The sequence below is a fragment of the Oncorhynchus mykiss genome, chromosome 12, assembly GCF_013265735.2.
Source record: "Oncorhynchus mykiss isolate Arlee chromosome 12, USDA_OmykA_1.1, whole genome shotgun sequence".
NCBI lineage: Eukaryota > Metazoa > Chordata > Actinopteri > Salmoniformes > Salmonidae > Oncorhynchus > Oncorhynchus mykiss.
In genome coordinates this window covers 4646868-4674048 of record NC_048576.1, presented here as the reverse complement: position 1 = coordinate 4674048, position 27181 = coordinate 4646868, and the positions used below count along the sequence as shown (strand labels likewise).

The window sequence follows — 27181 nt, the reverse complement described above, 5'->3', positions numbered from 1 at the left end:
TCCCGCTAAAGGGATTGGCGCGCGAAGGGATCAGTAAGAGGCTAAAGGGATTGGCGCGCGAAGGGATCAGTAAGAGGCTAAAGGGATTGGCGCGCGAAGGGATCAGTAAGAGGCTAAAGGGATTGGCGCGCGAAGGGATCAGTAAGAGGCTAAAGGGATTGGCGCGCGAAGGGATCAGTAAGAGGCTAAAGGGATTGGTGCGCGAAGGGATCAATAAGAGGCTAAAGGGATTGGCGCGCGAAGGGATCAGTAAGAGGCTAAAGGGATTGGCGCGCGAAGGGATCAGTAAGAGGCTAAAGGGATTGGCGCGCGAAGGGATCAGTAAGAGGCTAAAGGGATTGGCGCGCGAAGGGATCAGTAAGAGGCTAAAGGGATTGGCGCGCGAAGGGATCAGTAAGAGGCTTTAATAATAATGTTTACATATTATTACTCATGTCATATGTATATACTGTATTTAATACTACCGCTCGGCCATCGCTCATCCATATTTTTTATTTATTTACATGTACATATTCTTATTTCATTCCTTTACTTAGATGTGTGTATTGTGTGTAGTGTTATGGAATTGTTAGATTTTACTTGTTAGATACTAACTACTGCTCTGTTGGAGCTAAAAGCACAAGCATTTCACTACGCCCCACAATAACATCTGCTAAACACGTGTATGTGACCAATAAAATGTTATGTGTGTGTGTGTGTGTGTGTGTGTGTGTGTGTGTGTGTGTGTGTGTGTATTGGAATGTCAAAGTAAGTATGTGTGAGTGTGTTGGGGTAGAGTCCAGTGTGTTGGGTAGAGTCCAGTGTGTTGGGGTAGAGTCCAGTGTGTTGGGTAGAGTCCAGTGTGTTGGGTAGAGTCCAGTGTGTTGGGTAGAGTCCAGTGTGGGGTAGAGTCCAGTGTGCTGGGTAGAGTCCAGTGTGTTGGGGTAGAGTCCAGTGTGTTGGGTAGAGTCCAGTGTGTGGGGTAGAGTCCAGTGTGCTGGGTAGAGTCCAGTGTGTGGGGTAGAGTCCAGTGTGTGGGGTAGAGTCCAGTGTGCTGGGTAGAGTCCAGTGTGCTGGGTAGAGTCCAGTGTGTGGGGTAGAGTCCAGTGTGCTGGGTAGAGTCCAGTGTGTTAACTATTTAGTTAACTGTTTAACTAACTATTTAGCAGTCTTATGGCTTGGGGTTAGAAGCTGTTCAGGGTTCAGTTGCTTCCAGACTTAGCGCTCCGGTACCAGTTGACGTGCGGTAGCAGAGAGAACAATCTATGGCTGGAGACTGACACCGCTTGGTATAGAGGTCCTGGATGGCAGGGGGTTCAGCCCCAGCGATGTACTGGGCCGTACGCACCACCTTCTGTAGCGCCGAGCAATTGCCATACCAAGCGGTGATACAGCCAGTCAAGATGCTCTCAGTGGTGCAGAGAACTTTTTGAGGCTCTGAGGCCCCGTGATAAATCTATTGAAAGGAGGGAAGAAACATTATGGCCCTCCGTTTCCCTATAGTCCACTATCAGCTCCTTTGTCAGACCATAATGCTACAGCAAAGTTTAATTGGTATTGTACACAACAGATTGATATGAGCAATCACCAGTCAGACGGGGAGAGGACCACAAAGCTGCCCTGTGAGAAGCCTGATTAGAGAGGGAACTGTGGGTGTACTGTACAGCTATAACAGGCTTTCTGGATTTCCCTCAGCATGTGTCTCTCAGAACAACAAACATATGACCTCTATGTTTAGGACTGTTTATTATCTTTAGTTTACTGCTTACCGACGAACTCCCTTCTCTGGTTGGAGCCTCATCGACTCACCCTGAATGTTTATAAGGTGGCTACTTTGATCAGAGCAACTACTTTCAATTGCAGGGCAGCGGAGTGAGAGAAGAAAAAGAGAGAAAGAGCGTGAAAGAGCGAGAGAGAGAGAGAGAAAGAGCATGAAAGAGCGAGAGAGAGAGATAAAGAGAGAGGGGGAGAGAGCAGAGAGAGAGAGGGAGAGAGAGAGAGAGACTAGAGAGAGAGAATAAGATAGAGAGGGAGAGGCGTTGGCAAAGTTAATGATGATGTCCTCCCACAAGCTCCCCTCCCAATCTTGACTTCTCCTTCTCCCTCTTCCTGTCTGAATCTCCCAGCCGAGCTTATTGGTCCCCGAGGCCTCCACTGTGTGTGTGTCTGTGTCTGTGTGTCTGTGTGTCTGTGTGTGTGTGTGTCTGTGTGTGTGTTCATGTCTGTGTGTGTGTGCCTGTGTGTGTGTTCATGCCTGTGTGTGTGTGTGTGTGTCTGTCTGTGTGTGTGTGTCTGTGTATGGGTGTGTGTATGTATGTGTGTGCCAGTTTCTAAGATTCACCCATCTAGTAGCGGCTCGCATCCCACTTTGCCTCCAGAACAACTTGTATTCTTCGGGGCATGGATTCTACAAGTCATAAATGTTCAACAGGGATGTTGGCCCATGCTGATTCAATGGCATCACTCAGTTGCTGCAGATTGGACAGCGGTCCACCACCGTCACCAGCCTGTAACGTTGACACCAGGCAGGATGGGGTCATGGAGTCATGCTACTTAAACCAAATCCTGACTCTGCCATCAGCATGACTCAACAGGAACTGAGATTCGTCGGACCAGGCAATGTTTTTCCACTCCTCAATTGTTTAGTGTTGCATGATTCTTCCCATTCATCTTTAACCTCTCATCAACCAGCTGTTATCGCCCACAGGACTGCTGCTGACTGGATGTTTTGGTTTGTTGCATCATTCTCAGTAAACCCGAGACACTGTCGTGCGTGAAAAGCCCAGGAGGCCGTTTCTGAGGTACTGGAACCGGTGCACCAGGAGCTGATCATACCAGGCTCAGTCACTTAGGGCACTAGTTTTGTCCAGTCTAATGTTTAATCGAACAGTAACTAAAAGCCTCAATGCCTGTCTACATGCTTCAATAGCCATTATTATGGTATACCTAATAAACTGTCCGGAGGGTGTATGAGTGTATGGTGATGTAGTTCCCTTCCCCTCCGACACACGCTCAAGGCTGTAAGTCCCAGCTCTGTGGGGGACATTTGAGGAGATGTTCTCTATAGGAGAGAGAGAAACGGACAAGGTGGTGCAGGGATGTACATCAGACATATCCACACCCTCTAACAGGAGACCTGGGGTATGTAGCATACCACACCCTCTAACAGGAGACCTGGGGTATGTAGCATACCCTCTAACAGGAGAGCTGAGGTATGTAGCATACCCTCTAACAGGAGACCTGGGGTATGTAGCATACCCTCTAACAGGAGACCTGGGGTATGTAGCATACCACACCCTCTAACAGGAGACCTGGGGTGTGTAGCATACCACACCCTCTAAAAGGAGACCTGGGGTATGTAGCATACCATACCCTCTAACAGGAGACCTGGGGTATGTAGCATACCATACCCTCGAACAGGAGACCTGGGGTATGTAGCATAACACACACTCTAACAGGAGACCTGGGGTATGTAGCATACCACACCCTCTAACAGGAGACCAGGGGTATGTAGCATACCACACCCTCTAACAGGAGACCTGAGGTATGTAGCATACCACACCCTCTAACAGGAGACCTGAGGTATGTAGCATACCATACCCTCTGACAGGAGACCTGGGGTATGTTGCATACCCTCTAACAGGAGACCTGGGGTATGTAGCATACCCTCTAACAGGAGACCTGAGGTATGTAGCATACCCTCTAACAGGAGACCTGAGGTATGTAGCATACCCTCTAACAGGAGACATGAGGTATGTAGAATACCCTCTAACAGGAGACCTGAGGTATGTAGTATACCATACCCTCTAACAGGAGACCTGAGGTATGTAGCATACCTTACCCTCTAACAGGAGACCTGAGGTATGTAGCATACCCTCTAACAGGATACCTGAGGTATGTAACATACCCTTTAACAGGAGACCTGAGGTATGTAGCATACATACCCTCAAACAGGAGACCTGAGGTATGTAGCATACCCTCTAACAGGAGACTTGAGGTATGTAGCATACCATACCCTCTAACAGGAGACCTGAGGTATGTAGCATACCATACCCTCTAACAGGATACCTGAGGTATGTAGCATACCATACCCTCTAACAGGAGACCTGAGGTATGTAGAATACCCTCTAACAGGAGACCTGAGGTATATAGCATACCATACTCTCTAACAGGAGACCTGGGGTATGTAGCATACCCTCTAACAGGATACCTGAGGTATGTAGCATACCATACCCTCAAACAGGAGACCTGAGTTATGTAGCATACCATACCCTCTAACAGGAGACCTGAGGTATGTAGCATACCCTCTAACAGGAGACCTGAGGTATGTACCATACCATACCCTCTAACAGGAGACCTGAGGTATGTAGCATACCCTCTAACAGGAGAGCTGAGGTATGTAGCATACCCTCTAACAGGAGACCTGAGGTATGTAGCATACCATACCTTCAAACAGGAGACCTGAGTTATGTAGCATACCATACCCTCTAACAGGAGACCTGAGGTATGTAGCATACCCTCTAACAGGAGACCTGAGGTATGTACCATACCCTCTATCAGGAGACCTGAGGTATGTAGCATACCATACCCTCTAACAGGAGACCTGAGGTATGTAGCATACCCTCTAACAGGAGAGCTGAGGTATGTAGCATACCCTCTAACAGGAGACCTGAGGTATGTAGCATACCATACCCTCTAACAGGAGACCTGAGGTATGTAGCATACCCTCTAACAGGAGACCTTAGGTATGTAGCATACCATACCCTCAAACAGGAGACCTGAGTTATGTAGCATACCATACCCTCTAACAGGAGACCTGAGGTATGTAGCATACCATACCCTCTAACAGGAGACCTGAGGTATGTAGCATACCATACCATCTGACAGGATACATTCTCCCTCATCTTCCGTCTCTTCTTCCTCATTCTCCTCCTCATCTGCCTTCTCATCTGCCTCCTCATCTGCCTCCTCCTTCTCCCACCCTCTCTTCCTGTTCCTCATCGTCTATATTATCACTGATTCGTGTAGAGATGACCTAGCCTACTGTGCGTTGTGGAACATATCATTGTGTTATTGATCGGTCAACCTCTAGTATGTATATTGTGTGTTAAGGACCAGAGCAGAAACGAGCGGCCTGGTAGCACAGATCAAAGTGTTCATCCCAAATAGCACCCTATTCCTTATGGGCTCTGGGCAACAGAGGCAACTGCATAGGGGCTAGTGTGCTATTTAGGAGGCTGTCCCAGATTAAAGAAGGCAAAGTATACAGATATCTGACTGCTTATCATGAAATATAATACAGAGATCTGACTGCTTATCATGAAATATAATACAGAGGACTGACTGCTTATCATGAAATATAATACAGAGATCTGACTGCTTATCATGAACTATAATACAGAGGACTGACTGCTTATCATGAAATATAATACAGAGGACTGACTGCTTATCATGAAATATAATACAGAGGACTGACTGCTTATCATGAAATATAATACAGAGGACTGACTGCTTATCATGAAATATAATACAGAGATCTGACTGCTTATCATGAACTATAATACAGAGGACTGACTGCTTATCATTAAATATAATACAGAGATCTGACTGCTTATCATGAAATATAATACAGAGATCTGACTGCTTATCATGAACTATAATACAGAGGACTGACTGCTTATCATGAACTATAATACAGAGGACTGACTGCTTATCATGAACTATAATACAGAGGACTGACTGCTTATCATGAAATATAATACAGAGGACTGACTGCTTATCATGAAATATTAAACACAATAGCTTTCCTCTTTAGTCCACCTCTCTTTTCCTCCTCTTTAATCAAATTATCGTTCCCTCCTCTTTAATCAACCTCTCCTTTCCTTCCTTCCTTCCTTTCCTTCCTTTCTTCCTCTCTCTGTCTGCTGTGGAAGAACTGAGGACAGGTCCCAATGTGAGCTACTCACCATATTAGGTATCACTCTCGCTCTGTCAAACAGACAGAGAGACTAGATAAACACTGGAACACTTCCCTAGATTGAACTCTCAGGTCTAGTTCAGAACAATCATTATTTGACCAACAATAGGGGCCGATCTGTTAGAAAATGCCCGGGTCGGTTTCTGGTCGAAGTCTGTCCCTGCTCTGCCCGTTAACAAACGTTGAACCATCTAATTTCTCTCTGCCTGGATGGCAAATGATCAAACTGAATATAATAAAGCATAAATTCACAGAGATGTTATTTAGCTGTTCTCTCCTCTCCTCTACTCTCCTCTCCTCTCCTCTCCTCTCCTCTCCTCTCCTCTCCTCTCCTCTCCTCTCCTCTCCTCTCCTCTCCTCTCCTCTCCTCTCCTCTCCTCTCCTCTCCTCTCCTCTCCTCTCCTCTCCTATCCCATCCTCTCCTCTCCTCTCCTCTCCTCTCCTCTCCTCTCCTCTCCTCTCCTCTCCTCTCCTATCCTATCCCATCCTCTCTTCTCCTCTCCTCTCCTCTCCTCTCCTCTCCTCTCCTCTCCTCTGTTGTCCTCTCCTCTCCTCTGTTGTCCTATCATCTCCTCTCCTCTCCTCTCCTCTCCTCTCTTCTCTTCTCTTCTCTTCTCTTCTCTTCTCTTCTCTTCTCTTCTCTTCTCTACTCTTCTCTTCTCTTCTCTTCTCTTCTCTTCTCTTCTCCTCTCCTCTCCTCTCCTCTCCTCTCCTCTCCTCTCCTGTTGTCCTCTCCTCTCCTCTGTTGTCCTCTCCTCTCCTCTGTTGTCCTATCATCTCCTCTCCTCTCCTCTCCTCTCCTCTCCTCTCCTCTCCTCTCCTCTCCTCTCCTCTCCTCTGTTCTCCTCTGTTCTCCTCTCCTCTCCTCTGTTGTCCTCTCCTCTCCTCTCCTCTGTTGTCCTATCATCTCCTCTCCTCTCCTCTCCTCTCCTCTCCTCTCCTCTCCTCTCCTCTCCTCTCCTCTCCTCTCCTCTGTTCTCCTCTGTTCTCCTCTCCTCACCTCTGTTCTCCTCTCCTCTCCTCTCCTCTCCTCTGTTGTCCTCTCATCTCCTCTCCTCTGTTTTCCTCTCCTCTGTTCTCCCCTGTTCTCCTCTCCTCTCCTCTCCTCTCCTCTCCTCTCCTCTCCTCTCCTCTCCTCTCCTCTCCTCTCCTCTCCTCTCTTTTCCTCTCCTCTCCTCTCCTCTCCTTTCCTCTCCTCTCCTCTCCTCTCCTCTCCTCTCCTCTCCTCTCCTCTCCTCTGTTGTCCTATCATCTCCTCTCCTCTCCTCTCCTCTCCTCTCCTCTCCTCTCCTCTCCTCTCCTCTCCTCTCCTCTCCTCTCCTCTCCTCTACTCTCCTCTGTTGTCCTCTCCTCTCCTCTGTTGTCCTATCATCTCCTCTCCTCTCCTCTCCTCTCCTCTCCTCTCCTCTCCTCTCCTCTCCTCTGTTGTCCTCTCCTCTCCTCTCCTCTGTTGTCCTCTCCTCTCCTCTCCTCTGTTGTCCTCTCATCTCCTCTCCTCTGTTTTCCTCTCTGTTCTCCTTTCCTCTGTTCTCCCCTGTTCTCCCCTGTTCTCCTCTCCTCTCCTCTCCTCTCCTCTCCTCTCCTCTCCTCTCCTCTCCTCTCCTCTCCTCTCCTCTCCTCTCCTCTCCTCTCCTCTCCTCTCCTCTCCTATCCTATCCTCTGTTTTACTCTCCTCTGTTTTCCTCTCCTCCTCCTCTCATCTCCTCTGTCTATTGTCATAAAATATATTTGTAATAATAATAAACATTCGCCAGGATTCAACCTCGTTCCTTCTGTCAGTGTTCTGGTCCCTGACTCTACTCACCAAGCTACCAGTCAGATGACACATCACCAAATCCTGACTACATTGTAGGCCTAACTACGGTGTCCAGTAGAGGTCAGTGTTTGAATGCAACCTGGAATCGAAGAAAACACAAGAAATCAGTGGGATCTCGCATGTGATAAACAAAACTTCAGACGTGATTCATCACGTGTCTGAATCCTGGCTTAGGAAGACCACCAAAAACCGTGAAATTTCCATCCCTAACTATAACATTTTCCGACAAGATAGAACTGCCAAAGGGGTCGGAGTTGCATTCTACTGCAGCGAAAGCCTGCAACATTTTTTCTTACTATCCAGGTCTGTTCCCAAACAATTTGAGCTTTTACTTTTAAAAATCCACCTTCCCAGAAACAAGTCTCTCTCTGTTGCCGCTTGCTATCGACCACTCTCTGCCTCCAGCTGTGCCCTGGACACCATATGTGAATTGATTGCCCCCCATCTATCGTCAGAGCTTATGCTGTTAGGTGACCTAAACTGGGACATGCTTAACACCGCGGCCATCCTAAAATCTAAGATTGATGCCCTCAATCTCACACAAATGATCAATGCCCTCCAAATACACCTCTGCTGTTTTCAACCAGGATTTCAGCGATCACTGCCTCATTGCCTGCGTCCGTAATGGGTCTGCGGTCAAACGACCACCTCTCATCTCTGTCAAACGCTCCCTAAAACACTTCAGCGAGCAGGCCTCTCTAATCGACCTGGCCAGGGTATCCTGGAATAATATTGACCTCATTCCATCAGTAGAGGATGCCTGGTTATTCTTTAAAAGTGCTTTCCTCACCATCTTAAATAAGCATGCCCCATTCAAAAAATGTAGAACCAGGAACAGATACAGCCCTTGGTTCACTCCAGACCTGAGCGCCCTTGACCAGCACAAAAACATCCTGTGGCGTACTGCATTAGCATCGAATAGCCCCCGTGATATGCAACTTTTCAGGGAAGTTAGGAACCAATATACACAGGCAGTTAGGAAAGCAAAGGCTAGCTTTTTGCAAACAGCAATTTGCATCCTGTAGCACAAACTCCAAAAAGTTCTGGGACACTGTAAAGTCCATGGAGAATAAGAGCACCTCCTCCCAGCTGCCAACTGCACTAAGGCTAGGAAACACTGTCACCACAGATACATCCGCGATAATTGAGAATCTCAATTAGCATTTTTCTACGGCTGGCCATGCCTTCCACCTGGCTACCCCTACCCCGGTCAACTGCCCGGCACCCTCCACAGAAACTTGCCCAAGTCTCCCCCATTTCTCCTTCACCAAAATCCAGATAGCTGATGTTCTGAAAGACAATCTGGACCCTCTCTTTCTAAAATTATCCACCAAAATTGTTGCAACCCTTAATACTAGCCTGTTCAACCTTCTCCGCTATGCAATCTGGTTTCAGAGCTGGTGCACCTCAGCCACGCTCAAGGTCCTGAACGATATCATAACCGCCATCAATAAGAGACAATATTGTGCAGCCGTATTCATCGACCTGGCCAAGGCTTTCGACTCTGTCAATCACCACATCCTTATCGGCAGACTCGACAGCCTTGGTTTCTCAAATGACTGCCTTGCCTGGTTCACCAACTACTTCTCTGATAGAGTTCAGTGTGTCAAATCGGAGGGTCTGTTGTCCGGGCCTCTGGCAGTCTCTATGGGGGTGCCACAGGGTTAAATCCTCGGGACAACTCTTTTCTCTGTATACATCAATGATGTCGCTCTTGCTGCTGGTGATTCTCTGATCTACCTCTATGCAGACGACACCATTCTGTATACATCTGGCCCTTCTTTGGACACTGTGTTAACTAACCTCCAGACGAGCTTCAATGCCATACAACTCTCCTTCCATGGCCTCCAACTACTCTTAAATACAAGTAAAACTAAATGCATGCTCTTCAAACGATCGCTGCCCATACCTGCCCGCAGTCCAGCATCACTACTCTGGACGGCTCTGACTTAGAATATGTGGACAACTACAAATACCTAGGTGTCTGGTTAGATTGTACACTCTCCTTCCAGACTCATATTAAACATATCCAATCCAAATCCATTAAATTTAGAGCCGTATTTCAGAACATAGCATCCTTCACTCATGCTGCCAAACATACCCTCGTAAAACTGACTATCCTACCGATCCTTGACTTCGGCAATGTCATTTACAAAATAGCCTCCAACACTCTACTCAACAACCTGGATCCAGTCTATCACAGTGCCATCCGTTTTGTTACCAAAGCCCCATATACAACCCACCACTGCGACCTGTATGCTCTCGTTGGCTGGCCCTCGCTTCATATTCGTCTCCAAACCCACTGGCTCCAGGTTATCTATAAGTCTGCTAGGCAAAACCCTGCCTTATCTCAGCTCACTGGTCATCATAACAGCACCCACCCGTAGCACGCGCTCCAGCAGGTATATTTCACTGGTCACCCCCAAAGCCAATTTATCCTTCGGCCGCCTTTCCTTCCAGTTCTCTGCTGCCAATGACTGGAACGAACTACAGAAATCTTTGAAACTGGAAACACTTATCTCCCTCACTAGCTTTAAGCACCAGCTGTCAGAGCAGCTCACAGATCACTGCAACTGTACATAGCCCATCTGTAAATAGCCCATCAACTACCTCATCCCCATACTGTTATTTATTTGATTTATTTTGCTCCTTTGCCCCCCAGTATCTCTACTTGAACACTCATCTTCTGCACATATATCATTCCAGTGTTTAATTGCTATATTGTAATTTTTTCGCCACATGGCCTATTTATTGCCTTTACCTCCCTTATCGTCATTTGGACTCATTGTATATAGACTTTTTCAACTGTATTATTGACTGTATGTTTGTTTATTCAACGTTTTCAACTCTGTGTTGTTGTTTGTGTCGAACTGCTTTGCTTTATCTTGGCCAGGTTGCAGTTGTAAATGAGAACTTGTTCTCGACTAGCCTGCCTGGTTAAATAAAGGTGTTCTCAACTAGCCTACCCGGTTAAATAAAGGTGTTCTCGACTAGCCTACCTAAATAAAGGTGAAATCAAAATTATTAAAAGAATAAAAAAAAGTGATAATGTCACTTTGAAACGTACATCGGTAGGTACATTGTGTCGTATTAGTAGTGCTTTGAAAACTGCATCGGCGCATCGGAGCTCTGGTATCAATTGTTCCATCATTACATTGCAGTGTTGATTCTGTTCTGTTTTTGGAGAAGGTAAGTACTTAATGTCTTGTGCTGACAAGTTGATGTACAGTGCCTTGCGAAAGTATCTCTCGATGTGCAAAACTGATAGAGACTGATAGAGACATACCCCAAGCGACTTAGAGCTGTAATCGCAGCAAAAGGTGGCGCTACAAATTATTAACTTAAGGGGGCTGAATAATTTTGCACGCCCAATTTTTCAGTTTTTGATTTGTTAAAAAAGTTTGAAATATCCAATAAATGTCGTTCTACTTCATGATTGTGTCCCACTTGTTGTTGATTCTTCACAAAAAATACAGTTGTATATCTTTATGTTTGAAGCCTGAAATGTGGCAAAAGGTCGCAAAGTTCAAGGGGGCCGAATACTTTCGCAAGGCACTGTATCTGAACATGAGCATCTGTGAGTGTTGCTCCATGTTGTTGTCCAGAGGAAGTGTCCATGTTGTTGTCCAGAGGAAGTGTCCATGTTGTTGTCCAGAGGAAGTGTCTATTCTATGAGTATGGTTTATGCTAGAGATAGTTAGCTAGCGGTCTCTGTAGCCTAGTGGAGTGTTGGGTCAGTTACTGTAAGGTTGCTGGTTTGAATCCCTGAGGTGACTAGGTGAAGAAACAAACCATCTGTTGGTGTGTTCTTGAACAAGGCACTTTAACCCTTAATGCTCCTGTAAGCCTCTCTGGATAAGCGCCTCGACTAGATGACTGAAACCTCCGTCTCTCTCCGCAACGGAAAGCATCTGATTGTCATCGTTTATTTTTGGGGCCACTGTTCTGTTCCACAGGGGGGGCAAATATAGAGCTGCAGCCTGGTTGTCTACCTGCCACATCCTCAGCTACCAGCTCAGCATACCACAGAGAAAGAGAGAGGTGTACCACAGAGAAAGAGAGAGGTATACCACAGAGAAAGAGAGAGGTGTACCACAGAGAAAGAGAGAGTTATACCACAGAGAAAGAGAGAGGTATACCACAGAGAAAGAGAGAGGTGTACCACAGAGGAAGAGAGAGGTATACTACAGAGAGGGAGAGAAGTGTACCACAGAGGAAGAGAGGTATACCACAGAGAAAGAGAGAGGTATACCACAGAGAAAGAGAGAGGTGTACCACAGAGGAAGAGAGAGGTATACCACAGAGAAAGAGAGAGGTGTACCACAGAGAAAGAGAGAGGTGTACCACAGAGAAAGAGAGAGGTGTACCACAGAGGAAGAGGGAGGTATACCACAGAGGAAGAGAGAGGTGTACCACAGAGAGGGAGAGGTATACCACAGAGAGAGAGAGAGTTATACCACTGAGAAAGAGAGAGGTATACCACAGAGAAAGAGAGGTATACCACAGAGGAAGAGAGAGGTATACCACAGAGAAAGAGAGGTATACCACAGAGGAAGAGAGAGGTATACCACAGAGGAAGAGAGAGGTATACCACAGAGAAAGAGAGAGTTATACCACAGAGAAAGAGAGAGGTGTACCACAGGCAGCAGAGGCTCACTGTGTCTCTCTCTGAATAGGCCATGTGATTCTCTAGTCTCTAGCCAACACAGGAACGGTTGTTAGCTGCGGTTTAACTAAACAGTCTAACGGCCGGAAGTGTTGCTGCAAAGAACATATTGAAAGCCCACTAATCACATGCTCTATGACTATATATGGAAAAAGTTGAATCTAGTGCACAAAAAAAACTCTATGTCCTATTTATTAGTTATGCCTATCAGGTGTCTGCAATGAATACCACTTCTTATAGTGGACTCTTCTGAACTGTTACGTTATGTTAGGGAAAATCATGAAGAATGGTTCTTTCACGTGTGAATGACTCAGTGACTGTGTTACATAATGAGCAGGATATCAAGACTCTGACTTTCAGTCCACTTCATCTACGTAAAGAAACCGTGCATCAACTACGATATTACCTGCCATTACAGACATTAATGAAACTTCATGAATGACATTTAGGCCCATTCATTCGTAAGATATAGAGTTCCCCACAGCCTCAACACTTCCCCACAGCCTCAACACTTCCCCCACAGCCTCAACACTTCCCCCACAGCCTCAACACTTCCCCCACAGCCCACAGCCTCAACACTTCTCCACAGCCTCAACACTTCCCCCACAGCCTCAACACTTCCCCACAGACTCAACACTTCCCCACAGCCCACAGCCTCAACACTTCCCCACAGCCCACAGCCTCAACACTTCCCCATAGCCCACAGCCTCAACACTTCCCCACAGCCTCAACACTTCCCCACAGCCCACAGCCTCAACACTTCCCCCACAGCCCACAGCCTCAACACTTCCCCACAGCCTCAACACTTCCCCACAGCCCACAGCCTCAACACTTCCCCACAGCCCACAGCCTCAACACTTCCCCACAGCCCACAGCCTCAACACTTCCCCACAGACTCAACACTTCCCCACAGCCCACAGCCTCAACACTTCCCCACAGCCCACAGCCTCAACACTTCCCCACAGCCCACAGCCTCAACACTTCCCCACAGCCTCAACACTTCCCCACAGCCCACAGCCTCAACACTTCCCCACAGCCTCAACACTTCCCCACAGCCTCAACACTTCCCCACAGCCCACATCCTCAACACTTCCCCACAGCCTCAACACTTCCCCACAGCCTCAACACTTCTCCCACTGCCTCAACACTTCTCCCACAGCCTCAACACTGTCGCACTGTCACCAGTAGACAGGGCCACTTATCCTGGAAAGGTAACTGAACTAAATGACTATCGCCCCGTAACGCTGACTTTTTGTTTCACACGAAATCGGTTTGACAGGCGAGTTAAGGATCATATCATCTCTACCTCTACCCGACAACCTAGACTTTCTTCAATTTGCATCCCGTCTCCAACAGGTATTCAATCAAGGACTTTGAAGATGTGGTGATTAGAAGCCGAACTAAAGCAGGAAGCCCAGGTGACCTCTCGTGATGGAACTGATGGTCAACCGGGTTGAGATACATCAACTTGTCAGCACAAGACATTAAGTACTTACCTTTGCTTCTCCAAAAACAAAAAAACGGAACAGAATCAACACTGTAATGACGGAACGAGTGCTGCCAGAGCTTCGATGCTCGTGGTTCTTCAAAGCACTACTGATCCATCACAATGTGTTCACATGGGATGACGCTGGAGAGGCGAAGCAGGTACGGGGGAGTCAAACGTTTAATAAGGAACGGACATGGAACGAGACAGGAACAGCATCAGCACACGAGTAATACAGACAAAAAACAATCAATGCATCAGCAGGGAACAGAGCAGGGGACTGACTAATATAGGGGAGGTAATAAACAGGTGATGAGTGAGTCCAGGTGAGATATCGCTGATGGGCGTGATGAGGGAAGGCAGGTGTGACTAATAGAGGATAGGAGGGCGTGATGCAGGGCAGCCTGGCGTCCTCAAGCGCCGGGGGGGGGGGGGGGGGGGGACGTGACACAATGTGCCTAACGATGCGCGTTTCAAAGTGACATTATCACATGATCAATGACATCTGAAGCTTTGTTTGATCACTTGCGAAATCCCGCTGATTTCTGGTGCTTTTCTTCTATTCCAAGTTGCATTCAAACACTGACCTCTACTGGACACTGTAGTTAGGTCTACAGTGTAGTCAGGATTTGTTCATGTCGTGTCGTCTGACTGGTAGCTCAGTAAGTCAGGGACCAGAACACTGACAGAGGGAAATGAGCTTGAAATCTGGCGAATGCTTATTATTATTACAAATATATTTTATTTCAATACACTTTCTGCACATTGTTGTTCAAACAATTTGTTTAAATGAATATGGTAATAAGCTTCTGTCTTAATTAAGCATCCTAAATAACGCCACCTACTCCTACCACCTACTCCTACCACCTACTCCTACCACCTACTTTGACAGCAAAAACAAGGGATTCACAGCAACAGGGGGACAGATGATGGAAGGTTCCAACCTGAAATGGTAACTGATTCTAGGCTACGACGACCTGCAATGAACCGCAGCGCCTCGGAGATTTGATGTTAGATTGTGGAGAGCAAACTTTGAAATGAATGTCAAACGCTGCTTTTTATTGACCACCAGATGTCACTAATGGGCGTTGTGTTCTAATGGGCGTTGTGTTCTAATGGGCGTTGTGTTCTAATGGGCGTTGTGTTCTAATGGGCGTTGTGTTCTAATGGGCGTTGTGTTCTAATGGGCGTTGTGTTTCTAATGGGCGTTGTGTTCTAATGGGCGTTGTGTTCTAATGGGCGTTGTGTTCTAATGGGCGTTGTGTTCTAATGGGCGTTGTGTTCTAATGGGCGTTGTGTTCTAATGGGCGTTGTGTTTCTAATGGGCGTTGTGTTCTAATGGGCGTTGTGTTCTAATGGCCGTTGTGTTCTAATGGGCGTTGTGTTCTAATGGCATTGTGTTCTAATGGACGTTGTGTTCTAATGGGCGTTGTGTTCTAATGGGCGTTGTGTTCTAATGGGCGTTGTGTTCTAATGGGCGTTGTGTTCTAATGGGCGTTGTGTTCTAATGGGCGTTGTGTTCTAATGGGCGTTGTGTTCTAATGGGCGTTGTGTTCTAATGGGCGTTGTGTTCTAATGGGCGTTGTGTTTCTAATGGGCGTTGTGTTCTAATGGGCGTTGTGTTCTAATGGCCGTTGTGTTCTAATGGGCGTTGTGTTCTAATGGCATTGTGTTCTAATGGACGTTGTGTTCTAATGGGCGTTGTGTTCTAATGGACGTTGTGTTCTAATGGGCGTTGTATTCTAATGGGAGTTGTGTTCTAATGGCCGTTGTGTTCCTAATGGGCGTTGTGTTCTAATGGGCGTTGTGTTTCTAATGGCCGTTGTGTTCTAATGGGCGTTGTGTTCTAATGGCCGTTGTGTTCTAATGGGCGTTGTGTTCTAATGGCATTGTGTTCTAATGGACGTTGTGTTCTAATGGGCGTTGTGTTCTAATGGGCGTTGTGTTCTAATGGCCGTTGTGTTCCTAATGGGCGTTGTGTTCAGAGTAACGAACTGTTCTTGGCACAGTTTGGTGAAAGGCTTCAGAAAGCCTCTGCTTCCCATCACTAACTGCATGTGTGTGCAACTGTAAATAGTGTCCTCCAGTCTCTTCCTCTCCTATGTTTGTACCTGTGAATAGTGTCCCCCAGTCTCTTCCTCTCCTATGTTTGTACCTGTGAATAGTGTCCTCCAGTCTCTTCCCCTGCTCTTCGTCCTTCTCCAGCTGTCTTCTTCGGCCATCGTCTTCGTCGTTAGTTCCAGGGGACGTGCCTTGTAGGAGCCAACGCTCTCTCATGGCTTTAGACTGGTGACAGAGAGACAGATAAGAAAAGAGACAACAGGTTTAGAAAAAATAAAAATAATTTTTGATAAATTCCCATATCTACTGGGTGAAATACCACAGTGTGACATCACAACAGCAATATGTGTGACCTGTTGCCACAAGAAAAGGGTCAACCAGTGGAGAACAGACAGACAGACAGACAGACAGACAGACAGACAGACAGACAGACAATAGGAAAAGACAGACAGACAGACAGACAATAGGAAAAGACAGACAGACAGACAGACAGACAGACAGACAGACAGACAGACAGACAGACAGACAGACAGACAGACAGACAGACAGACAGACAGACAGACAGACAGACAATAGGAAAAGACAGACAGACAGACAGACAATAGGAAAAGACAGACAGACAGACAGACAGACAGACAGACAGACAGACAGACAGACAGACAGACAAACAGACAGACAGACAGACAGACAGACAGACAATAGGAAAAGACAGACAGACAGACAGACAGACAATAGGAAAAGACAGACAGACAGACAGACAGACAGACAGACAGACAGACAGACAGACAGACAGACAGACAGACAGACAGATGTTTTATCTATTACTTACTTAAATAACTGAACTATTGATTCCATGTGTGTTTTTCTGTTTCTCATTTAAGAAAAACAAGAATTCAGTTCCGTGGCAGTTACTGATGTTTTTCCCCCATGAGACACTATCTGAAGGAAGGCAGTATCACTTCCTCAAAATAGACAGAATGAATCTAGGATAACTCAAGAAATCTGTAACTTATGTTGATGTTTTCGTGCAGGAGGTTTTACATCTAGTTAAGGTGCTTGGTGCAGAATGTCTCAGGTGAAAAAACTCTTGCCACAAATCTTACAAAACTCTGTTGTGATAGTGACTTCATGACTACAAGCATTTCGCTACACCCACAATAACATCTGATAAACACGTGTATGATACCACTAACATTTTATTTGATTTGATGACCAAAACTTGTACACTTTTAGAATACATTTTGGTGCTGAAATAAATGTTTCTGACTAATATCTATGTCACATATGCCGACGATAGAAGTCGGTTCTATATTCTGAGTATAGTGCACTATTTAGGACATACTGCTTAGTAAAAACATCGGCTGGTACGCAACTAATATCAACATTCTACTCATCCGTACTGAGAAGGCGTCAACCAATGCACAGTCACATTTGTTCCCCATCATTCATTTATTCTGGTACAGTGTGTCACTTATTCTGGTTATAAGCTTTTGTTTGAACACACGTGGGTTTGAAAATAGGATTTTCTTCCTCAGTAGTGTGCAGTGAATTCTGCTAGATGATGAAAAGTCGAAATGATCACATCCAAATATTTAAAGTATACTTGATTTCAGAAAATATACTTAATTAAACAGAATACTATTTAAGAAGTTTCACACAGAGACACACAGAGACACACAGAGAGACACAGACACAGAGACACACAGAGACACAGAGACACACAGAGAGACACAGACACAGAGACACACAGAGACACAGAGACACACAGAGAGACACAGACACAGAGACACACAGAGACACACAGAGACACACAGAGAGACACAGACACAGAGACACACAGAGACACAGAGACACACAGAGAGACACAGACACAGAGACACACAGAGACACAGAGACACACAGAGAGACACAGACACAGAGACACACAGAGACACACAGAGACACAGAGACACACAGAGAGGCACACAGAGAGATAAAGAGAGACACAGAGAGACACAGAGAGACAGAGGCACACAGAGAGGCACACAGAGAGACTGAGACACAGAGAGACAGAGACAGAGACACAGAGAGACAGACACAGAGAGACACAGAGACAGAGACACAGAGAGACAGAGACACAGAGAGACAGAGACACAGAGAGACAGAGGCACACAGAGAGACAGAGACACAGAGAGACAGAGGCACACAGAGAGACAGAGAGACAGAGAGACAGAGAGACAGAGACAGAGACACACAGATTGACACAGAGGCACAGACCTCATTGAACAATTAGCAGATAGATTGTGTACTATACAGTAGACCGGCACAGGGCTAACTTCAAACAGATTTATGTTTATGGCATTTGACTAGAAAACAGATCTGAGAATGAGCAGCCAGGCTTATGTTAATGGCACTTGACTAGAAAACAGATCTGAGAATGAGCAGCCAGACTCCAGACTAGTTTGTTATTCCAGTTCTGCATTTCACTGTAAACAAACCATTTATTATTGATCTATGTACTGTACATTTCTCTCTCAGGCTGATACAGAGAGACTCATCCAGGCTTGACTACTGTAATGCTCACGTCCCTGGTCAACCCTAGAAAAGCCATTGGTAAACTGCAAAACATACAGACGGAGAACACACATTACACCGGTTTTAAGGTCTCTGCATTTTAGGATTCTTCTATTGGTTTTTAAATCAATCAATGATTGTCCAGCCCAGTACATGTTTAAATATATATATATATATATATATATATATATATATATATATATATATATTTCTCCTTTATTTAAGCAGGTAGTCTAGTTGAGAACAAGTTCTCATTTACAACCGCGACCTGGCCAAGATAAAGCAAACATGCCATTAAGTTATGTACCCAGTAGGTCCCTCAGGTTCTCTGCCAACTGGCCTTTTAACTGTCCCAAAGCCACAGGCTTCGTCCCAAATGGAACAACTATTTACTGCATTACTTTGACCAGGACACATTGGTAACAAGAAGTCAAATCAAATGAAGTTTTAGTTATAAAACACATTTCAGACATGGAATGCAAAACAATATGCTTTACAGGAAAACAATAGTTAAAAACAATGACATATTTATTACACAACAAACATAAGAGGATAAAAAGCTAAAGAATAACAGTAAAAACTGAGCGACTAAGAAGCTAAAAATATGCATTTTTATGTCTCTTTAGCTTCTTCGGGATAGGGGGCAGTATTCGGACGTTTGGATGAATGAGGTGCCCAATGTAAACTGCCTGTTACTCAGGCCCAGAAGCTAGGATATACATATGCATGGTAGTATTGGATATAAAACACTAAAGTTTCCAAAACTGTTAAAATAATGTCTGTGAGTATAACAGAACTGATATGGCAAGCGAAAATCTGAGAAAAATCCGTCCAGGAAGTGGGATTTATTTTAATGTAGGTGGTTTTCAATTGAAAGCCTATCGGACCATATAAGGGTTAGGACCCAGATTGCAGTTCTTATGGCTTAGAGGTCAACAGTCTTTAGACATTGTTTCAGGCTTGTTTTCTGAAAAATAAAGAAGAATGAGACCATTTTGTAAGTGGACTTTAGAATGAAGCAGAGCTGGTCTGCGCGCGTGACCGAGTGCGCGCCCTTCTGTCACGTTCTGACCTCTATTTCCGTTGTTTTGTATTTATTTAGTATGGTCAGGGCGTGAGTTGGGTGGGCAGTCTATGTTTGTTTTTCTATGTTTTGGGGCATTTCTATGTTTTCGGCCTAGTATGGTTCTCAATCAGAGGCAGGTGTCATTAGTTGTCTCTGATTGAGAATCATACTTAGCTAGCCTGGGTTTCACTGTGTGTTTGTGGGTGATTGTTCCTGTCACTGTGTTTGTTGTCACAGGATAGGCTGTATAGGTTTTCACGTTCCGTTTGTTGTTTTGTAGATTTGAGTTATTTCATGTATCGTTCAGTTTTCCATTAAAGAACATGAATAACCACCACGCTGCTTTTTGGTCCGCTTCTCCTCCTACAGACGAACGTCGTTACAGAATCACCCACCACAACAGGACCAAGCGGCGTGGTAATGGGCAACGGAAAAAGCAGCAGCAGGAGCAGCAGCAGCAGCAGTGGGAGAGGCTGCACTATTTGGAGAGATGGACTTGGGAGGATATTCTAGACGGGAAAGGACCCTGGGCAGAGCCAGGAGAATATTGCCGCCCCAAGGCCGAGCTGGAGGCAGCAAAAGCAGAGAGGCGGCATTATGAGGAACTAGCACGGCAGAGCGGATGGAAGCCCGAGAGTCAGCCCCAAAAATTTATTGGGGGGGGGCTCACAGGGAGTATGGCTACGCCAGGTAGGAGACCTGAGCCAACTTCCTGTGGTTACCGGGGGGCTAGAGAGACCGGGCAGGCACCGTGTTATGCTATGGAGCGCACGGTGTCCCCAGTGCGGGTGCACAGCCCGGTGCGGTACATTCCAGCTCCGCGTATCGGCCGGGCTAGAGTGGGTATCGAGCCAAGTGCCATGAAGCCGGCTCTACGCATCTGGTCTCCAGTGCGTCTCCTTGGGCCGGCTTACATGGCACCAGCCTTGCGCACGGTGTCCCCGGTTCGCCTGCATAGCCCAGTGCGGGCTATTCCACCTCGCCGCACTGGCAGGGCGACCGGGACCATTCAACCGGGTAAGGTTGGGCAGGCTCGGTGCTCAAGAGCTCCAGTGCGCCTGCACGGCCCGGTCTATCCGTCACCACCTCCACGCACCAGCCCTCCGGTGGCAGCCCCCCGTACCAGGCTGTCTCTCCGGCCCATCATTACAGGGGCTTCCTCCTCTCCAGCGCTGCCGGAGTCTCCCGCCTGTTCGGCGCTACGAGAGCTACTCAGTCCGGCGCTTCCAGAGCCTTCCTCCTCTCCAGCGCCGCCAGTGCCGCTCGTCTGCCCAGCGCCGCCAGTGCCGCCCGTCTGCCCAGCGCCGCCAGTGCCGCCCGTCTGCCCAGCGCCGCCAGTGCCGCCCGTCTGCCCAGCACCGCCAGTGCCGCCCGTCTGCCCAGCGCCGCCAGTGCCGCCCGTCTGCCAGGAGCCGCCAGTGCCGCCCGTCAGCCAGGAGCCGCCAGTGCCGCACGTCAGCCAGGGGCCGCCAGTGCCGCCCGTCAGCCAGGGGCCGCCAGTGCCGCCCGTCAGCCAGGGGCCGCCAGTGCCGCCCGTCAACCAGGGGCCGCCAGTGCCGCCAGTCAACCAGGGGCCGCCAGTGCCGCCAGTCAGCCAGGGGCCGCCAGTGCCGCCAGTCAGCCAGGGGCCGCCAGTGCCGCCAGTCAGCCAGGAGCCGCCAGTGCCGCCAGTCAGCCAGGGGCCGCCAGTGCCGCCAGTCAGCCAGGGGCCGCCAGTGCCGCCAGTCAGCCAGGGGCCGCCAGTCAGCCAGGGGCCGCTAGAGCCCCTCCGCCCAGAGGCGCCGCTGCCCCTCTGTCCCGAGCAGCTGCCCCTCTGTCCCGAGCAGCTGCCCCTCTGTCCCGAGCAGCTGCCCCTCTGTCCCGAGCAGCTGCCCCTCTGTCCCGAGCAGCGGTCCCTCTGTCCTGAGCAGTTGTCCCTCTGTCCCGAGCAGCTGCTTCACCTCTGTCCCGAGCTGCCCCTCTGTCCCAAGCAGCCCCTCTGTCCAGTGGGGTCATTGAGAGGGGTGGGCATGGTGAGTAAGCCACGGAGGCGGACAATAAGGCGGACTAAGACAATGGTGAAGTGGGGTCCGCGTCCCGCGCCAGAGCCGCCACCGCGGACAGACGCCCACCCAGACCCTCCCCTATAGGTCAAGGTTTTGCGGCCGGAGTCCGCACCTTTGGGGGGGGGGGTACTGTCACGTTCTGACCTCTATTTCCGTTGTTTTGTATTTATTTAGTATGGTCAGGGCGTGAGTTGGGTGGGCAGTCTATGTTTGTTTATCTATGTTTTGGGGCATTTCTATGTTTTCGGCCTAGTATGGTTCTCAATCAGAGGCAGGTGTCATTAGTTGTCTCTGATTGAGAATCATACTTAGCTAGCCTGGGTTTCACTGTGTGTTTGTGGGTGATTGTTCCTGTCACTGTGTTTGTTGTCACAGGATAGGCTGTATAGGTTTTCACGTTCCGTTTGTTGTTTTGTAGATTTGCGTTATTTCATGTATCGTTCAGTTTTCCATTAAAGAACATGAATAACCACCACGCTGCTTTTTGGTCCGCTTCTCCTCCTACAGACGAACGTCGTTACACCTTCGTTGTTTTTCCTTTTTATTGAATACGCTATGGTCCGGTTGAAATATTATAGATTATTTAGACAGTAGACAACCTGAGGATTAATTATAAACATCGATTGACATGTTTCTACGAACTTTGCCGGTACTATTAGGATGTATTCATCTGCATGTTTTGACCTCTTTTGAGCCAGTGGATTACTGAACAAAACGCTCCAACAAAACAGAGTTTTTGGGATATAAAGAGGGACTTTATCGAACAAAACATCCATTTATTGTGTAGCTGAGACTCTTGTAAGTGCAACTATATGAAGATCTTCAAAGGTAAGTGATTAATTTTATCGCTATTTCTGACTTTCGTGACTCCTCTACTTGGTTGGAAAAAGTATGCTTTTGTAAGCGAGGGCACTGTCCTCAGATAATCGCATGGTATGCTTTCACCCTAAAGCCTTCTTTCAAATCTGACAAAGCGGCTGGATTAACACATTTTCATGAATGTTTATTATGATTATTTCTGTATTTAGAATTTGGCGCTCTGCAATTACCCCGGCTGTTGGCCAGGATGCTACCGTCGCCTGTCTCAAAGAGGTTTTAATAAAATGTCCAAAGTTTCAGTGTTTAACCTCTCTTTAAAAACAGTTTCAGCCCCCCTCAGGTTCTCTGGCCCCCTCAGGTTCTCTGGCCCCCTCAGGTTCTCTGGCCCCCTCAGGTTCTCTGGCCCCTCAGGTTCTCTGGCCCCCTCAGGTTCTCAGCCCCCCTCAGGTTCTCTGGCCCCCTCAGGTTCTCTGGCCCCCTCAGGTTCTCTGCCCCCCTCAGGTTCTCTGGCCCCCTCAGGTTCTCTGGCCCCCTCAGGTTCTCTGGCCCCCTCAGGTTCTCTGCCCCCCCAGGTTCTCTGCCAGGCTGTTCCAGAGGCAGGGGGCATAATAACTAAAGGCTTTCACTCCATTCCTCTTGGTCCTAGTTATCAGATGCACCAGCGGGTGGTTGCTGTTCAGAGAGGGTAAATTACCCTGTTGTTTAAGTGCCCAACATTTAATGCCAATTACCTCTCACAAAAAAATGTGGCCATGCCCAAAGAGAGTTTAGAATGAGTCTTTGTTCCATCTGTTCTCCAGAGTAAAGGATTGTTAGCTGTTGAGGAAGTGGCACTTTACTGAATACTCTCTCAGAGATGTAGTCAGTGTGATAAATCCCTGACTCGAGGGACTATTATATAGACAACATCAGCTCTGTGGGAGAGACAGAGTAAACAGACTCTCTCGCTCTCTCTCTCTCTCTCTCGCTATCTCTCTCTCTCTCTCTCTCTAGTCTCCCTCTCTCTCTCTCTCTCTAGTCTCCCTCTCTCTCTCTCTCTCTCTAGTCTCCCTCTCTCTCTCTCTCTCTCTCTAGTCTCTCTCTCTCTCTCTCTCTCTCTCTCTCTTTCTCTTTCTCTCTCTCTCTCTCTAGTCTCCCTCTCTCTCTCTCTCTCTCTCTCTCTCTCTCTCTCTCTCTCTCTCTCTCTCTCTCTCTCTCTTTCTCTTTCTCTCTCTCTCTCTCTAGTCTCTCTCTCTCTCTGTCTCTCTCTCTCTCTCTCTCTCTCTCTCTCTCTCTCTCTCTCTCTCTCTCTCTCTCTCTCTCTTTCTCTTTCTCTTTCTCTCTCTCTCTAGTCTCTCTCTCTCTCTCTCTCTCTCTCTCTCTGTCTCTCTCTCTCGCTCTCTCCAAATCAAATGGCTTTATTGGAATGGAACATGTTACCATACATTGTCAAAGCAAACATATAAACACATATCAAATCAATGATGACACATAGATAATAATAGGAAATATAATAATACTCAATGAGTAGTAACAATAGTCAGGACACTACAGTAAGAGATGAATGAGGACATGAATGAACTAGTGAGAAAAACACAACTAGTTATGGAATGAGGACATGAATGAGATAGTAATAAAGACAACTAGTTATGGAATGAGGACATGAATGAGATAGTAATAAAGACAACTAGTTATGGAATGAGGACATGAATGAGATAGTGATAAAGACAACTAGTTATGGAATGAGGACATGAATGAGATAGTGATAAAGACAACTAGTTATGGAATGAGGACATGAATGAGATAGTAATAAAGACAACTAGTTATGGAATGAGGACATGAATGAGATAGTAATAAAGACAACTAGTTATGGAATGAGGACATGAATGAGATAGTGATAAAGACAACTAGTTATGGAATGAGGACATGAATGAGATAGTGATAAAGACAACTAGTTATGGAATGAGGACATGAATGAGATAGTAATAAAGACAACTAGTTATGGAATGAGGACATGAATGAGATAGTAATAAAGACAACTAGTTATGGAATGAGGACATGAATGAGATAGTGATAAAGACAACTAGTTATGGAATGAGGACATGAATGAAATAGTGATAAAGACAACTAGTTATGGAATGAGGACATGAATGAAATAGTGATAAAGACAACTAGTTATGGTGAGATAGTGATAAAGACAACTAGTTATGGTGAGATAGTGATAAAGACAACTAGTTATGGTGAGATAGTGATAAAGACAACTAGTTATGGTGAGATAGTGATAAAGACAACTAGTTATGGAATGAGGACATGAATGAGATAGTAATAAAGACAACTAGTTATGGTGAGATAGTGATAAAAACAACTAGTTATGGAATGAGGACATGAATGAGATAGTGATAAAGACAACTAGTTATGGTGAGATAGTGATAAAAACAACTAGTTATGGAATGAGGACATGAATGAGATAGTGATAAAGACAACTAGTTATGGAATGAGGACATGAATGAGATAGTGATAAAGACAACTAGTTATGGAATGAGGACATGAATGAGACAGTAATAAAGACAACTAGTTATGGAATGGAAGGACATGAATGAGATAGTGATAAAGACAACTAGTTATGGTGAGATAGTGATAAAGACAACTAGTTATGGAATGAGGACATGAATGAGATAGTGATAAAGACAACTAGTTATGGAATGAGGACATGAATGAGATAGTAATAAAGACAACTAGTTATGGAATGAGGACATGAATGAGATAGTAATAAAGACAACTAGTTATGGAATGAGGACATGAATGAGATAGTGATAAAGACAACTAGTTATGGAATGAGGACATGAATGAAATAGTGATAAAGACAACTAGTTATGGAATGAGGACATGAATGAAATAGTGATAAAGACAACTAGTTATGGTGAGATAGTGATAAAGACAACTAGTTATGGTGAGATAGTGATAAAGACAACTAGTTATGGTGAGATAGTGATAAAGACAACTAGTTATGGAATGAGGACATGAATGAGATAGTAATAAAGACAACTAGTTATGGTGAGATAGTGATAAAAACAACTAGTTATGGAATGAGGACATGAATGAGATAGTGATAAAGACAACTAGTTATGGTGAGATAGTGATAAAAACAACTAGTTATGGAATGAGGACATGAATGAGATAGTGATAAAGACAACTAGTTATGGAATGAGGACATGAATGAGATAGTGATAAAGACAACTAGTTATGGAATGAGGACATGAATGAGACAGTAATAAAGACAACTAGTTATGGAATGGAAGGACATGAATGAGATAGTGATAAAGACAACTAGTTATGGTGAGATAGTGATAAAGACAACTAGTTATGGAATGAGGACATGAATGAGATAGTAATAAAGACAACTAGTTATGGAATGAGGACATGAATGAGATAGTAATAAAGACAACTAGTTATGGAATGAGGACATGAATGAGATAGTGATAAAGACAACTAGTTATGGAATGAGGACATGAATGAGACAGTAATAAAGACAACTAGTTATGGAATGGAAGGACATGAATGAGATAATGATAAAAACAACTAGTTATGTTATTATCCTGGTTGATGGTTCTGTTTTTCACCTCTTAATGCCAAAGCAGAATATTTAAATAAGAGACATGCAGAATATTTAAATAAGAGACATGGAGAATATTTAAATAAGAGACATGCAGAATATTTAAATAAGAGACATGCAGAATATTTAAATAAGAGACAAGCAGAATATTTAAATAAGAGACATGCAGAATATTTAAATAAGAGACATGTAGAATATTTAAATAAGAGACATGCAGAATATTTAAATAAGAGACATGTAGAATATTTAAATAAGAGACATGCAGAATATTTAAATAAGAGACATGCAGAATATTTAAATAAGAGACATGTAGAATATTTAAATAAGAGACATGTAGAATATTTAAATAAGAGACATGCAGAATATTTAAATAAGAGACAAGCAGAATATTTAAATAAGAGACATGCAGAATATTTAAATAAGAGACATGCAGAATAGTTTGTTGCCAATAAAACGTCACAATAAGGTGCAGAGCAAGGAGACCCCTAGCTCAGATAAAACCATTGACAACTACGTGCCGTTTCCAGGTTTTTTTAAGACATGTTAACTATTTGTTTCTGATATCATCATCTCTAGAAGAGCATAGTCAGAACTTTCTTTGAAGCAAATATAAACAGTCAGTTGTGTCTGTGTGTTTGTGTTCCGTGTTCCGTGTTCCGTGTTCCGTCTATGTGTTCCACTCATACATTTACTCCAGATTTCCACCCTGTGAGGATTGTGCACGTAACAGGTTAGAAAATGCCTGAGCTTGCGCTCTAAATGCCCCGAGAGCAAAACGCTCTGAATTTAGGAATGGAAAATCTGACAACTCACTGAATATACGAATTCCCAGAGCGCACTCTGAGCACACTCTGGCTCTCCATAGTGAATTTACGAACCCACCCAAAATAGCTTAGAATGCAGATAGCAAGCTGTGAATTTCTATTGGACTATATATATATATTATGTGACTCTGCAGTGCAGTGGTTATCCCAGATGCTGAGAGAGAGAAAGTGAGAGAGCGTATGGACAAAAGAGAGAAGCCAGACCCAGGAAGTGAGATGTTTGTTTAAGAGTGGGCATGATGAGACTAGGAGACGGACTAGTTCTCATAGGAAAGTACCGTGGCAACAGGCTCACTA

At 45.7% G+C, this 27181-nt stretch overlaps 1 protein-coding gene across 1 annotated transcript in view; it reads right to left on the bottom strand.

The window, feature by feature from the left end:
* LOC110536864 (A-kinase anchor protein 2) overlaps positions 1–27181 on the bottom strand; it is a 219385-nt gene that overhangs the window by 123789 nt on the left and 68415 nt on the right. Inside the window, exon 4 of the mRNA XM_036936737.1 lies at positions 16080–16210. Coding sequence (XP_036792632.1) covers positions 16080–16210 — 131 coding nt within the window. The remainder of the gene's footprint in view (positions 1–16079; positions 16211–27181) is intronic.